This window comes from Corvus cornix, chromosome 13 (assembly GCF_000738735.6).
Source record: "Corvus cornix cornix isolate S_Up_H32 chromosome 13, ASM73873v5, whole genome shotgun sequence".
Classification (NCBI taxonomy): Eukaryota; Metazoa; Chordata; class Aves; order Passeriformes; family Corvidae; genus Corvus; species Corvus cornix.
Genome location: NC_046343.1, coordinates 8772374 through 8789480, shown reverse-complemented (window position 1 = coordinate 8789480; position 17107 = coordinate 8772374). Strand labels below are relative to the sequence as shown.

At 39.4% G+C, this 17107-nt stretch overlaps 1 protein-coding gene across 2 annotated transcripts in view; it reads left to right on the top strand.

Moving 5' to 3' along the window:
- The window catches only part of SPOCK1 (SPARC (osteonectin), cwcv and kazal like domains proteoglycan 1), a 279195-nt gene that overhangs the window by 147443 nt on the left and 114645 nt on the right, over positions 1-17107 (top strand). For both annotated transcript variants that reach the window (XM_039559692.1, XM_039559691.1), the window contains one exon: positions 12066-12180. In XM_039559692.1, coding sequence (XP_039415626.1) covers positions 12066-12180 — 115 coding nt within the window. The remainder of the gene's footprint in view (positions 1-12065; positions 12181-17107) is intronic.

Sequence of the window (17107 nt, the reverse complement as noted above, 5' to 3'; positions counted from 1 at the left end):
GGATCTCAGGAAAGTTACTTTAATATCCCAAGTGTTGAAAAAGGGTCAGAGCACAGAGCATGAAGCTCTCAATTATTTTTTTCCCTTCTGCACTCCTGGCATGCTCAGATTGTCTTCAGTCTTTGCTCTGATGTGACTTGGAGTGGATAAAAATTTTGAGTTAGGCTTTCTGGCAGCATCTATATCCTGGAAAGTGCTGTGAAATCAGCTGGAAAATGATCTTGCCCAAATTATAAATGCAAGTTCAGTATTCATGTCAGACAAACACATTTTCTCTGAGCAGATTTTAATGTTTGACTATGGCAAAATCAAGCTAAACTCATTTTCCAGTTCAGTGTCAGCCCAAATATCACAGGGGGTTATTGCAAACCCTACAGAGGAGAGAGGAGGAATCAGAAAGGAGCAGAGATTTGCCCTCCTTTCTTACTGTACACCTTGCTCCAACCTCTTCTGGAAGTACAGAAAACCTCTTTGTAGTGATGCACCCTTATTAAAATGGCAATTTACTGATTAAAAGCAAATAGAAATATATTCTGCAGGAGAAGCAGTGGAATGGATAAATTGTGCTGCAATAAAATCTATGTTTTCTCAACATCACAGCAAATTTATATAAATGGAAATTTTTTATCTCCTTAATACTAAGGTCACAACTGTGCTGTTTCTATTTCTGATTGTCGTTTTTCCACAAGGAACTTGTTTGGAATCAGAAAAGTATTCGGGGCAATGCCTCCAGATATGTCTAGAGATAGATCAGACAAGTTGACTCTGGAAATATAATCTAATATATATTCCCTGAAAGACAGTAAACCCCAGTTTCCAATTCCGTTGTTACTTTGTGTTTGAATTATTCAGCTTTACTGAAACATACGGTTCTTTTTTATTAGACCTGTTTTATCTTTGTTCTAATAAAAAAATAACATGTACATCAGGAACCCTGAATAATTCAGTCTGACTTCATAATTCAGGGAGCTTACTCTTTTCCAAGGCAATTCTTGCCTAGGTGTTCCAGAAATCAAGCAATTCTCTTATGAACAGTTGTTCCTCTGTTGTAGAAGTCAATTTAGCTACCATGCTGAGTGCAAGGTTACAGAGTTTGCTGTTGTATTGCCTGAGGCAGATTCAGCTCTTTCTCTGTAGGAGAAGGACAAAACAACATTTTAGTTATTCCATATGGTTACTCGGGTAAGGGACTGTTCAAACTTTAATTCTTCATAAAGGATCTTCTTTCAGAATTATTTTAGCTAAATACTGGCAAGAGAAAAAGCATTTCTCCTCTGTCAGATGATATCTTCATCAGTGCATTTTTTTTTTTTGAGAAACATAAAGCATTTTAATTAAACTATGAATCCCTTGAAAGCCTTCTAAACATTGGATTTGTGTGTTTAAAAATTATTATCACTTATCAAAGGACATACCAAGATGCCCTGCAATGCATTAATGAGATGAGAATTGTAGCATTTGTCAGAGAACTAAACAAAGGCAACTTGGATTAGCAGCAGCTCTTCAGAGGTGATCTTTTGTTGTTAAAAATTAATTTTGAGGTCTCAAAACCAAGATAGGAACTCCAGGTTGTCTGAATTAAATACTGCATTATGAGATGCCAGCAACTGAAGTGTAGCAAAAAAAAAAAAAAGGTGTAGAAATAACCCAATCTTGGTTTTTTTTGCTTCTGTACATAAATTCTGCAGTGTGGTATAAGTCCTGTGACTTCATCTTTTTGTTGCTGTCGTTCCACTCGACACTTCTAAACTGCAATGCTAATGCTCTTCCTTGTGACCACTTTCTGTCTTCCAGCCCATTTGACAATCTGCTTTTTCCACTCCTGAGGTTACCTGCTAATTTTACCCTTTCATCTCATTCTGTGCAGAAAAGTCACTGATCTACTGTTTAGAAACTCCCAGTCTCAAAATTTCCACCTTTAGCACAATTTCATCAATTACTGATCAATTCCAGCAGAGTGGAGTCAATTTTTACAAAATGATTTTGTAATTTATGGATTTTCATCTTTATTTTCTTTATTTTCGTCTTTATTTGAGCTTCTCTCCTGCACTTTGGAGTGAGGAATGGTATCAGATACTCACTGGTTTTCCCAGCACTTGTTTCCGTTAAACTGATGCTTGAAGAAGGAATTCTCTTTGCTGTATTTATATTCACTATACTTCAGAACCAGGCAGGCTGGGTGTTTGTCCTTTCATTTATTTCCCATTTAAGCCTCTTCCAGATATCAATTATATGACTAATTGATTATCCATAGAGAAGCTTCATCTTTTCCTGCTTAGGTAATTCCTCTCAGAAGCAATGAAAATTCCATTAGGCAACAATCTATTACACCAGTCAGCCCCAGCCAATTTACACTTCTGATGTGTTTCCTGTTTCTAGATTAAATACAAGCCATGTGCAGCAGCAGCAGAAGCAGCCTTCATTCATTCGGGGTAGTTTTGATTCTGTCTCATGGCTAAAATTCCTATAATTTAATAGTTCTAATGGTTTCTTCTGACAATGAATACTTTACCTGTAAACATACACATTTGTGATTTTTCCATTTCATCTCTAATCCAGAGGTGTTCCATGGAACACTGCCCATCTTGCAAGGTTTTCCACAGTGGTATCACCTTGGCAGGAGGTGCTTCCACATGATAGGACTGAAACTGCTCTTTTCATAATGAAATCAGTCTTTCAAGAGTCTTTTATTTTAGTATTTGTTTTGCTCAGTGCACACTAAAACTCATGTAATATGGAAACAAATCTTCTTCTTCTGTTGATGGAGAAGATGAAGTGTTTTTCCTGTGTTTCCATGGAGACAATCAGGCTGCCATAAATGAACATGAAACGCCTCTTAGTTCCGCAGAATTTGGCTGTTCTGAAATCATTCCCTTACAAGTCATTCACAGGCTTCTTCATTTGTGTTCTGTGATGCCTTCCAAGAGACCCAGGCTGATTTCTAGACCCTGAGTTTTGCTATCCCCATTTTAAATGCTGAAAAAGATACTGAGGCAGAGTGACAAACTCATTTATCCCAAGGCATGAAAAAGGCAATGGTAGAACAAGAAGAAAATGTAAGTGTTTCCTTCCTGGCCCATTGACTAGGACAGCCACTGCCCGTGCACTAAAGTGTTAAGAACATTAAAAAAAAGGGTAAATTTGGGGATTCTTCCCTGACATATTGTTTCAAAGAATGTTATCAGTGTTCTACCTTATTCATTAAGTATAAAATCACAGAAACATAGAATGGTTTGGTTTGGAAGGGACCTTAGAGATCATCCAGTTCCATCTCGCTGCCATGGGCAGGGACGCCTTGCACTACACCAGCTTGCTCCAAGCCCCATCCAGCCTGGCCTTGAGCACTTCTAGGGACAAGCTTATATACTTTATCTGCAATAGCTGATAATGTTTGGAGCCAAATTCTGTTTCATTTATCCTAGAAAATAAACATAGGAACTTAATGGAAAAACTAGAGTTTTTCCTCATTTCCAGAGCAGAATGTCTTATCTCGTTTCCCATTTACATACAGGCACGTGGAGGTAGGCAGCAGCCTGGCTGAGAATTGCTGTAACTGTAACGACATTGACATTCAGCCTGTTGACAAATAGAGCAACGTTGTCATCCTTTCAGAGAATTCCTACCCAGAATTTTTATTGCTTGCTTAGCTCTCTACAGTGCTGTGTTAGAGAAGAGTTGTAATTATGCATACTGAAATACTGATTTGTAAAACCAGTTTGGTCCTTATTTTTTACTATTTGCTGATAGAATCAGTACTAACAGTGATGCAGTTTTTCTTCTGCATTACCTCTAAAAATATGCATTAAAAGATAGGCTTGTTGTTCATGTTTTGAAGTGAGATTTAATGACAAAAAATATCTATTGAATAATAAAATTTGATTGGTTAATGATTTTCCTCCTGAAAAATACAGAGGAGTTCTACATTGTTTCAATTTTATTTTTTTCTAATCATACATAGTTCACAGTATTAAACTTCATTATAGCTTTTAATCAGAGCTGGAAAAGGGTTCAGTATCCTATGAGTTAGCTATCTGAATTAAATCACAGCAATTTTTTACCCATTATATTACTACTTCAGTTAAATTCCAACAGCTTCAGAAGTATTACAGAAGTGTTTCACAACATACAATGCAACTTCTCTCTGAGCACGTTAAAATATATGTTTGTATTAATCTGAAATGGGAAAGGTATATCTTTAATTATGCATGAATAACTTCAAATATTATTTTCTGAAGAAGGTATAACCTGATTTGTTTTCATTGGCCTTGGAGTAAAATAATTTGTATTAAATGAAATCCCACTAAATAAATTATAATTCACTGCAGTGTAACAGAAAGCAGAAATAATCTACATCAGTTCACAGGAAAAATTATATCCAGCATTTCAAACTTACCACAGGATTATTAAGTCCAAGCATTCAGAATCTCAAAGTTAAATTAAATATACTTTCTCCTTTTTCATTAATTTGTGATGATTTACAGTCTTTTGTATGGCTTTGACATTATTAAACCTTTCTATTTTTTATTTTCAGTATTTTTCTATCAGCAAAGAGAATAAAATCTTTCTGGCATTTGGACAGAAACAAAGAATTCAGTTCTGGCACTGGGATCTGGAGGTTTAAGGAGATCAGGTGGTGTCACAGGACCCACATTCAATGACAGATATGCAAAATACAGCCTCAGCTTTTTACAAAACTTGAATCTGACTTAGAATCCTGTGGCAAGATGTTATCAGCCAGCCTGATCTACCAGTGTAGAGCTCCAAGTCTGCCTCTCTCTTTTTCTCACTCTCATTAGCTAGGAAATTGAACTTGAAAGTCTGAGGGAGGGTGTGCCATTCCAGACCAGGGCTGGCAGGGCTTGGAGGCACCCGGGGGGCAGAGGCGTGAGGTCAGCAAAGGCTCTCCCAACCTGCTTGGGCAGAGCAGGGAAAGGCTGGCGTGCTGGAGATCACTTGGAGAGCCTGGGATAGCGACTGGGTCCTTCCAGGGCTGTGAGAGGCCACAGAGCTGACATGGCGGAAGGAAATGGTCACGTTTAGCTCTGCTCCTGTCCTGAGGATCTCTTATGACACATCCTGCAGAACTGGGCCCTCCCTGCAAGGCAGACACAGAGGTTTCCGTATTTCCTCCTGTTCCACCAACTAAAGATTGGAGCAGTCTTTTGAAGCTCTTACTTCCATCCCAGGAAGCTTGAAGCTGGACCCCCTGGGGTTTTGGGGACTCTAAAACAGAAGCTGTAGAGCTGCTATCATTAAATATATACCAAAGCCCTCTGAGTCCTGGAGAATGGGGTGGTTTTTATATCCCACTGCTTCCAGGAATTAATAATTGAATGGAACATCTGACCAATATCCTTCTGTCAGGGGGCTTTTTAAAAGTCTGTTTTGCCTTCAGCGTGCCAGGATATGCAGAAACGCACCCTCAGGTATGACACGTACAAGCACAAATTATCCCATAGTGGAAGTGCTTGGAACTGAGGGGAGCATCGTGGCACTGGTGCAGGATCATTCTCCATTGAACTGATGTGAGTGAGCCATCCTTGCATGTAGGGTGAGCCTTTGCCTTGCGGGCAGGAGGGTTGTTCATGCAAAGGGCACCTGCACTGAGGGTTGTGACTGATTATCACATCCACCAGTGGAAGCACATTTCCTAACTTCCAGTCCTGTCCTATTTCTCTTTTCTTTGCCTGTTTTTTTTTTCACTGCATTGAATTTCTGTGTATTCATTAAAAAAATTAATTTAAATACCAAGGGTTCTTATCCTTTGCTTCAGAAAGGAAATCTGTAGAGTCCTTTGAAGCATCTTCTGCCTTGGATGGCCCTCAGCAATGTCAAAAGCAATTATATGTCAGTTATAAAAAGTGATTTTTAAAGTGCCTGTAAAAATTAAAATAGATGTTTCTGTGCACTGTATCAGAATCTTCAGCCACTCAGATGTTAGAGTTTTCCAAAACAAAGCTGTGCAAAAAATACTACACAGGGATGGAGCAAATGCTGACAGTTCAAGATGTTATTGCCTAACTGCCTTGGGAAATTCCATTTACTGAAAATAATTCACATACATGTTTGAAACATTCAGTAATTAATTTTCAACTGAATTGATTTCTGTATCCAAACTGCTCTGAGGAGAGAGAGAGACTTAAATATTTGAGCTGGCTATTGGAAGATGTGTTCTCTCCTAAACTTGGGGGTGGTCTAACACAAACGTTCTCCCTAATGAAGCCGAATGATTTATGTGAAGATTTGCAGAAGCAGAATAAAACCATTGGTGTTATTTACATTTATATAGTGGGTGAGTCTTGTAATCTGTTGTTAAATAACACTTTGTAAAACCAGAGTTATTAATATAATCTCTGAGAATAAATGTTACACTTAGCTCCAACAAAGAACAAAGTCTTCTGAAAGGCTGTAAAAGCCTGGAATTCCACCAAGGGCTTCCTGGGGCGTCTTGTCCATACAAGGGGGATGGAGTAGTACCATTGCACTTGGATTGAGCCCCACGGGCAGTCTAACCCCGGCACACGGATTGCTTCAAGTTTACCAGTAGAGCACTGGAAGCCTAGCATGCCTTCACAGAGATGTACTCTTTAAGTTAATATGGATTACCATGTTCACCCTAGAAAAAATAGCATAAATTCATCATAAAGCTGAAGAAGCTCTAACTCTGATGGGAAGGCTGTGGGGCACTTTGAATGACCGAAACGTTAAAGCCAAAGCTGGTTTTAGCCAGCATGTGTTGAAAACATGTCCTTTCTCAAGCAAAAATCAAGAGCAGTTTGTAGGAATTTTTATTACCATGTTTAAGCTGGCTTAATGGCTCCTTCACATTTGCTCTATGATGGCTTTCAGGACAGCATAGAGTAAAATTCCACCAAGGCACTAATCAGCTGCCTCAGTCACACTTTCTCTTTGGTCGTCACTGTGCCAGAAGTGGACACATGATGCTGATTTGAAACTTTCCCTCCTAGATCTGAAGTTTGACATTAGTTGCCATTTGAGCTTCATGCTGAGTGGGGAGGAAGAGTCAGAGCCTTCTGTCCACTGCTTGCCCAGACCTGCTCATGTCCACAGCTTTCCCATTCCTGTCTTTCCCTTTCCTGCCCATTTCCTGGCCTCTACAGCCAGGAACTGTGCTTTCCTTCTCCTGCCTGCTTGTGGAGTATAGCTGGAATCAATTAACACATAATGATAGTGAAATGCACACATATAATGCAATGCATCATTTAATTGAGTGACTTAGTTTTATTATCAATTTCTTTTGTATTAAAGTACACACTAGGATCTTTGCATTGAAGACAGCAGGTCTCGTTTTCCATTTCATCATGCCTCTCCCAGCAGATGTTCTTCTTTACTTGTATAGTCAGAACAGTTCCAAGGGGATTGCATAAAAGCAACTGCTCTTGACATTGCATTATGCAGGAGTATTTTTGTCATTGAGTGATCATAGTACTTATTGGCAGGCAATTTTAAAAACAAACCCCCCAATATTTACATAATGATTTTGATTGTGCAATTCATTTCAGCTTCACTAAATAGCTACATTTTGAAATTACTCTCTTCCCTCTGAGGAATGGTCGTAAAAACAGAATCAAGCTCATAAATCTTGTTGTGAACTAGTTGTACAGTTTCTGCAGGATTACACATCCATTGCTGTGAGACATTGAAAGTATTTATTTGTTATCACCCTTTTAAAGTCAAATGTGTGAAAAGTAAATTCTCTCTGTTGTGATTAACACGGTGACCCACCGGCACAACATATGGAGCTACATTCTTACAGAGCAACTTCTCCCTGCACTGCCATTGACTGAACTGAGATTTTCCTGCAAGTCGTAAGTCTTTTTTACAGTGGTAATAAATAAAAACGTGAAATGTAATAGAAAAGTATCTCAAGCGCTGTTGGTAGGTCTTTGTCCAACACTGATTTATATTGCAAATCCACAGCTCTGGTGAATGGTGCAAGGAGGGGAGAGGGAAAGTGTGTTCAGTTCATAAGGGAGAGTTCTCTGGTCTGCTGTGTGAAGCTGGGACTGAAAGAGATTTGGAATGCAGTTGGTGTTTGTAGACCTTTTTGGTATTGGAAAGCAATGTCAACACCATTAGGAGGTTAGGAGGCTGATGCAATCTTGCAGTCCCTGGTGTTTATCATCTACCAGTTATTTTGGTCTCTCTGTGAGATTACCACAGAAGATTTATAGTTTTAAGAGAGAACTTCGGTTGCTCTGCATAATAAAACCTAGACCAAAAGAAAAAAAAAAAAAGCTTAAGGACAAGATTTCTGCACCCTGCACCTCTATTTACTTCTTCCCTTGCACTGTCAATTCAGGAAGAGACTTCTCAGCTCTGAGTACAAGGATGGCTTCCCAGAAAGCAAATGTCAGTGGCGGAAACCTCTGGGTGTGAAGTCAGGAAGAGTGAGATTACCTCTGGACGTAAAGTGAGGAAGAGTGAGAGATTCATGAGCCAAGATGAACTTTTTCTAATTTCTTAAATTTTTCCAAGATAAAAGTCTTCTGAAAATGATTATACTGAGATGTCCAGTACTATATTTCAGTCAGCTACCTCCTGGGATGGACACTTCCCTTAGAGACCAAGTATCCATGGGAAATGCTCGGAACAGGAAACCATGGAGCCTGGGTTCACAAAATGATAGGCAGGATGACTGAAGTGGGTTTTCATCAAAAAATTTATGTCCAAGTGAAAAATTTGATTCCACTACTGGCTGGACATATATCTCCTTACATAAATGTTGAATGAACGCTCACCCACTCTAAAGTGAGATTAATTAATCATATCAGTTTCATCTTCAGACTCAGCCTAAAGAAAAAGTGGAAAAATGTTCACATCTCAAAGCCAGGCTTAAGGTATTTTTGTTATTACTGTGCAGACAGAGCTGAGTGCAGACTCCCTGACATAGAGACGGGATTGCTGTAGTTTTCCTTTCAAGCTGATAAAGTAACATCTTCTTCCCACTTTATTTATTCATTTGTACTTTTAGCTCTTCATTTTCAAAGATTTCATACTCATTGCTTTAGGACAAAAAGAACTGTAATGACAAATATGGTTGTTATGTTTCATCTTATTCCCAAGGGTGTGTTCTTCTTCTGATGATCAGCGTCTGCTCCTAGTCATGTAGAAATCTGATTAACAAAGCATGATCTTTGATTAGCATATTTCAGAAATTGTTTTTTATTACAAGCTCTCCTTAGGGCTTGTGTGTTGCTTAGCAGTAGAACAACCTTCCAAATGTATTTAACATGTTGAGGAACTTTGCAGACATATAAAGCGCTACTTTGAACTTTTATGTTCATATGGATCATGCATTCTGCATAAGTGGGAAAAAAATATCAAGAAATAATAATCCACATTGTGGGGTTTTTGCTGTCTTCTGATAAAGCAGTAAACTACTGTTTTGAACTGCACGTAAGGACTGTTTGTAATGAATAATAAACGATGCTTCTATTATGTGTTCTATTTAAAGATTTTCATGAGCTTTTCCACCATGAATGAAATAATGCACCCAACACATCAGTTGCTTTATTTATTATTGTCAACATTATGATTGTTTTCAGATTTTAGAATCAAGTCACTAAGGTAAAGAAAGTTGAGGCCTGATTTGTAAGGAAATGGTGGCTGGGATTTCCAGCCACATCTTCATCCATTGCTTTCCTTCAAACTGATGACTATTCCACTGTATTTTTTCTTTTTGGATAGACAATTTTTAAATTTCAAAATATTTGAAAGTCATGTTACTTTTACCAGTAATGTATAGTGTGATGCTGTTCAGAACTGCATGCGTTTTTATTGCCTTAAAAGACCTAAATGGTTCCTGAAATGGTTTCACCGATTAGGGTAAATTTTACTGTGAAAAAATGCTAAGTATTGCAGCTGTGCATGATGTCACATAGACCATGTGGGCCTAAATTTTGCTTCTTATTCATGCCAAAGTAGTACTGACTTTCCAGGCTAAACCTACATCCCCCCTTCTGCAGGTTTTGGCTGATAGAAAGCTATGAGCACAAGGCCAGGCTGTGCTCGCCAGCAGCCCAGTGCTCCTGGCAGCTCTTTGCCCCGGGCTCCCAGCCAGCTTGCACAGTGATTTTTGTTGATGCAGCATTTTACATTGAGGATGTGTCACCAGCAAAAGCAAACAACGTGCATGGGCTCTGGCAACAGAGCGAGGCCAGCTGCAAGCGAGCAAAAGTTCTGGTCATTAAATTTGTGTGTGGATGTGACCTTTGAATTACCTCAGCCACTGGAACGATGATGTGGTGACCCTGCACACTCCAAGTGGTGCTCACTCATTAAAGGCTTTGCAGAAGGAGGGTGTTTCACTCTGGTTTGCAGTTTAAGAATATCCAGGTAGACAGCCAGCTCAGGAAACTGTGGCTTGCCATTTCAATCCCTGTCAAACATCGGCTTCAGTCCTTAACTCAGTCTCCAGTGAGTATGAAGTAAGAGGATTTAGAAGGTGTCTCTCACTCTTAGTGTTCTGGGAATGTAAAGGGCAGGGAATCAGATGCTTCTCATCTGTCTGGCTTAAAAAAGACACCAAAAGGCAACAGCAAAACATCCCTGAACAGCCTTTGGTCTTTCCAGTGGGAGAGACCCTGGCTGCTCAAACGCTGCCTATGTGTTTTCCTAATGGCAACACATTGAATGTTGATGCTTTATTGTTTATGGTGTAGGAAACAGATGGTCTTTTCTCCTTCCTTGCTCACTTCACCTCTTCTATCAGTTTTAATGGTTTAAAAGAAAAAGCTTTTAACACTTTTGCTTTGTTTTTACGATTTCCCCGTCTTGCACCAAAGGCATTCCAGTAAATACATATGCACTAGTGAAGCTTAATTGCCCATCACAAATGTGTAATGGGTGTTAATGTGGCAGGAGCTTGTAGCTGTGGCTGTTTAACCCAGCACAGAACAGCTGCAGCACTTCAGACCCGCAGGAAAGCAGAAGAATCCTCTGCTTGTTGGAAATATATTTGCTCTCAGAGAAATCTGGTACATAGCAAACTGAAATTTCTTGTACTTCAAATGGTCTCCTTTGAAAGTTTCTCTGATTATTCAGTAGAAGTGAGAAATGGTTATCATAAATGGCAGTAAGAGCTTTATACCATCCCCAAAATCAAACCAAGAGTTGCCCATTTCCAAGAATGGACCAAGATGTGAGGAGGGATGGGAGAGATAAAATGGGATTTGAAGACATTGAACAGGAAGTCAAATCCGTGGCAACAGAACGTGCAAAAAGAGCTTCTCTAAAAATCACTTCTCAAAAGTGAAATTTCTCTGTATGGCTGGGACTTCCCTTCTGAAGTGTTCATATGACCATATTTTGAATATTTGTAATTCATCTTGGCAGATAATGTCTTACTGCTGATCTTTAGAAACCTCCTTTTGTAGAAGAATGAATTTAGACAGAGAAAGTTCCAAAATTTGCAGTTTCATATGGGACAAGAGCCTGGACATATTTGCTCTGAGACAGCAACTCATTGTGCTGTCTAATCCCACCTCTGATGGCACTGCTGCTGGTGCAGGTTGTTGTATGAAAGCCAGGAGTATTTTGTTGTTATTACTGCTCTTCTACTCAAGCATTTTAAATACAGGGGATGCTTAGCTGTAAAAATTAAAAATTCAACATAATATCTGAAAATAATATGCCAGTTTTACAGCATCTGTGAAATTAAATTTATTAGCACTCTGCATTATGTCAGTTAAATACTGGTCATTTTGTTATATGAGTACATTTTATCCAAACATAGCTTTTCTGAGAAATAAACAGCGTGATGTAGATTGTTAAATCACCCCAGGTCTCACGTCTAATATTAATGTGAATGCCAATTAGATCACTGCTCAATAATCAGTCTTTAAGCTCTTCATCTATCTTTCTGTGTAAAGTTCTCTCCTTCACATGCAGTCTGAAAACAGCAGCACGTACTATAAAATATCAAAGTATTTGTTCACTCATGAGTGGGAGTGTTCGTTCTAACCAGTTGCCATCTGCCTGCCAAGAGAGACCTCTGCATGCATTTCTCACTTTCTTTTTTTAATATGTTTGGTTTTTTCTAGCCCTTGATCCATCCAGAGATCCCTGCCTGAAGGTGAAGTGCAGCCCACACAAAGTGTGTGTCACCCATGACTACGAGACCGCGATTTGTGTGAGCCGCAAGCAGCTGGTGCACAGGTGAGGAAACTTCCCCTTGCATGAGGCTTTTGTGTCCATCACAGACATCCAGTATGGGAGAAGAAGTAAAATGAGAAAATTCCAAAATTAATATTAAAAACCCCATAATTTTACAACATTCCTTTAAAGTTTAATTTCTGTTAAAAAAAAAGCAAAAAAAGACAAAAAGAAGTTTTTTATTTATAACTGAGGCTATTTAAAAAAGATGACCAGAACATGCTGCATCCTGTGGTGTGGATTGCTGAATTCTCTTCCAGTTCTGGGAGGGATTTTCTCCCCCCAGAGAGCAGTAATTATGTATATTTAAAAAACTGAAAACATGAAATATGAAGACATTGTGCCAGAGATATCTAAAGTTCCAGTAATTTAATTGGAAGTAATTAAAAGGAGATCAATGAAGATTTTTTTAAAAAAATATGTCAAACCTCTGCTTAAATTTGCTAAAGACCTGAAAAATGTTAGTAGAATTTTGTAGATCAACTCCCTTAGAAGTTATACTGTGTAACTACAGAAATCTCCAGATCAGATTGCTGAATGACTGAATTAAGAGCAAATGAACTAGCTAATATGTTACAAGGCCAAGATGTTCAAATTAGACCACAGAACTTCACAGAGAGAAGCTACAAATAAGTGAAGAAAAGCCTACTGATCATGGGTTGAGATGTGCTACAACCAAGAATTAAGAAATTTATAAACAAATGTTGAGGAAAAAAATGAACTTTGCCCTATTTTGGAAGCAGAACTAGTAGAACCAGTAGGGGAACTGGGGTTGTTGAGTAGCTTCAGAGCCTGAGTCAAGACCCAGAATTAAACTGGAGAAATAAACCCCTCCACTTGCCTACAGATATGTGACAGAATGAATTGTGTACGGCTGTAATGAGCAAGTCTGAATGCTTGGTCTGCACTTTAAGGAAAATACATTGTCTTGCTTTCATTATATTTAAGTGATAAATTTGGGGACTGGTCTTCAATTTCTCTCTGTGTTTAGTATGGAAACAAAAATTTGCCTGTTACACAACTCAGGTCCCTAAATGTTGTTGTCAGCCAAGATTGTAGTTTGACAACTGTTTAAGGCAAACTGAATTCAAGATGATCTGATTCCCATGTACTAGTACTACATCTCATCTCATCTCACTGTCACCTGGTTGAGGAAGCTAATCCTGTAAGAAAAATTTGTCTTTGATTGATAATGTAAAACTATAACGTGCATGAGGCAGTGTGTTCAATATTTGGTTTTCAGTATGGAACGATCCCTGGAAGAAGTTAGGAGTCTGCTGTGTGCAGTGCTTACATTCTAACGATATTTTTGGCATTATTTAGCTTATATTTTCAAGTTAGGATGGATTGAAACCTGGTTTAAATCCTTGCATTATATAGTAGTCCTTGTGATATATAGACATAGATGTTGAGCCAAATGCTTTCTGAGCTATTTCCAGTATTTAATGTCCCCAAAGTAGTCAAAATGGTTCAGAGGAATGGTGCAGAGGAACTGAATATCCTTTCTTTGCAGAAACCAGGCTGCGTTTCATGTGGTCTCTCTATGATTCCTCCACTGCCTGCAGCTGTTCCAGCAAACCTTTGAGTAGCACTGTGACTATAGAGATGAATCAAAAAGTATTGAAAACTTACTTTGAAAATTCTCCAAACAATTTCCAGCAAGTTTTGCAATGCTGAAAGAACTACCGCTGATGTGTGATAGTGGCACATATAACCCCACTGTGGTTTTATTCTCCAGGTACCCAGCGACCCTGGCCTCAGAGGGTAGATAGGTCAAGGGGGGAAGTAACCAGGGCAAATTACCTGTTGATTTGAGTCAGTGGAGTGACACCCCCTAAAGGTTTTCATCTGTAGTCCCACAGCGTTCTGGTTTCTCTGTGCCTGAGCTCAATGCTGCTGTACATCTGACTCCAGTCATTTTTAATACTGTGTTAATCAGGAGTAAACACATTAAAAGGGGTGGAGTTGCACCTATTTAAAACCAGTGAAACTCTGAATATATTAGTGAGGACACATGTAATAAGAATTACCAAATAACACGGCACTGTTGGGATTGTTTTGCTCATCCACGGTGCTTTTGGGTGTGCTCAGGAGGATTTTCCATTTTATGCATCATTATCAACTTGCTGCAGTGGCTTTACACACAGTGTGTAGGCTCAGCAAAAAGCAATTGAGAGCAACACCTTTGTTATTGCTGGGTCTCCCAGACAGAGCTGTGCTGGTTTGTGTCACCCAGTGCCTGGCCTGCTGGAGAGCTGCACTGCAGGGAAGCTGTGGTTTTCTGGGCATAGTGTGTAGCAAACTCTGAAATCACCAGTGCCAGCACTGCCATTCCCATTTCATTTCCTTTCTGCTGGAATGCCTGCTTTTTAAACCACTGCAGGAGCTTAGTAGCTGTGTAGAAAATTGAGTTGCATGGAAATGTGTTATTTAAGCTACTCAGACCCTGCCCCAGGGGCAGTCTGGCCTCTCCTGTGCAGCATCTGCAACCTCCTTCTTTTCTGCTCCTCCTGCCCTCCACAGTCACCTGGTGAGCAGCCCTGGGCCTTGAATCATGGAATGGTTTGGGTTGGAAGGGACCTTAAAGATGATCTAATTCCAACCCTCCTGCCCTTTGGATCTACTGATACAATCAGCTGGTTCCCCAATTAACCTTGCTGTGTTCGTAGATTTTTTTTCTATTCTCTTGTTCCTTTTCATACTGATTCTGAAAATAATTGTTCTTCATTCGTATATTATGTACAATTCAGGGAAAAGGGCATAGCTCAAAGGGAACTTTGCAAAATAGCAGTATTTAGATTCCTGTTGGTATATTTATCCATGTTGATTGTATGTGTTTTATTTGTATATATTTTCTTGAAGAGACTATCACAAGCAGAAAGATGGGAGAACCCAGACAATAACAGGGGGAAACCACTGGGTAGTTTATTTCTTTTTTTCTCTTTCTCCGTGGGCATTAACCAACCAATTTTTCTAGTAAACTTTTAGTACTTTGGGAGTTAAGGCAGAAGATGTCTGAGAGGTATTTCAGACAGATAATAGAGTTTTGTCAGCACATCCTCCAAGGCGTTTACCGTATAAATTGGACAGTACATTTAGAGAAAAGGCAAGACTGAGATGTAATTGAAGAGTGTGAAAAAGATAAATTTGGAGGTACCTTCTTATATGCTTAATAGTCCTTGTACTAATGATAGTCTTATGAAATCTTATGGGTGGATTAAAACCCCTTTCAATTTGAACATCTATGAGGAAAAGTCTTTATTAGTTCAGTTTTGCATGAAATGCAGTAGTTAATATCTCTCAAAGTTTTCTCAGGCATTTTCAGTCCTGTAATACTTTGGGCCATTTGTCTCTGCTGGTGCTGATAGTGCTGCGGATGGGAAGGAAAGATGTCACTCTTGGGCTCTTTTCAAAAGAACAGAAGAAGAGAGGATTGATGTGAAAATAATGGGCGTATTAACATGTCCAGGGTTTACAGCTTTTTTCAGTCCATTTGACTGGCAATCACCAATAAGTTCATCACTGCAGTGTAAGTGACTCACAAAGGTAATCACAAAACTTCTCTGCTTCTCTGCTGTGTCTTAGAAATCCAGCTATTTACTCACTGTTTCTTCAGGACTTTTAAGGATAATGCTGCTGACAAAAGTCTACTACTGAGTTTCTTACTTCTTTTTTTTAAGATCTGGACAAGTTCCCAGATAAAACATCTGTTCTTCAAAATTACACGTCAAAACCTCGGTCTGACCAGCATGGCAGTGTTGGCAACTACACTTATCCACAAGGAGCAGACAAATCTCCCTCTCTTTCTTTACAAATCCTGCAGCTGATACACCATTTCTGGTTAGGAAGGACCCTGTTCAAAACAGTACAAGTAAAGTACTGTTTACAGTCAAGTAAAACATCCCCATGTCCGAAATAGAGCATTTTTGTAGCATTGCTCTGGTTTGCCAGTGGAGTGCTTAAATTGTATCCAGAAGGGGGAAGAAAAGCAATCACTGCCAGGACATCAGTGACCCACCTGCTTTGGAGAACTGCTGGGAGCATTACAGAAAAATCTCTGACCACAGCAAATGCACTTTTAGGGATTTACTGAGAAGTTGTGCACGTAAGCAAGGATTTGAAACAGTGCTATTCCTCAATGTCTATGGTTACATCCACAATCACCTTTTAAAATGTGCTAAATATAGGGCCTATAAACCCAGTCCTGTTGCTTTGCTCTCCTCTCTGACTTCTGCCTGCCTGTGTTTTCTCCTGCTTGCTTCACAGCTAAATGCAGATGAGGGGTTGGCACAACACCAAGGGCTCCTCTGGGGATTACAGCTTCCTGTGCTGAAAACCCGACTCCCACATCCCAGTGCCTGACTGATGCCATGGACGGCTTGGTCCTAAGCTCATTTAATTCTGCCTGATTTATGTGGTAATGTTTATCAAAGCCTGAGTAGGTGAGAAATCCATAGGAGAACCAAACCCGGGCAATGATTAATTATCTTTGGATCAGCTAATACCATCAGTTGGCTCCCCAATTAACCTTGCTGTGTTCATAGCTCTTTCCTATTCTCTTGTTCCTTTTTACGTTGATTCAGAAAATAATTGTTGTTCATTTGTGTATTATGTACAGCTCAGGGGGAAAAAAGCATAACCCAAAGGATACTTTACATAGAATCATAGAATCTTAGAATAATCTGAGTTGGAAAGGACCCATCAGGAACATTGAGTCCAACTTCCAGCCCTGCATAGGACACCCCAAGAATCCCACCATGTGCCTGAGAGAATTGTCCACATACTCCTTGAACTCTGTCAGGCTTGCTGCTGTGACCACCTCCCTGGGGAGCCTGTTCCAGTGCCCAGCTTTTTTCTCATCTCCAACCTAAACCTCATGAATACTATAAATTTTTTTCGCATCTCTAGTGGTCTTTGTAAATTCTGGGAT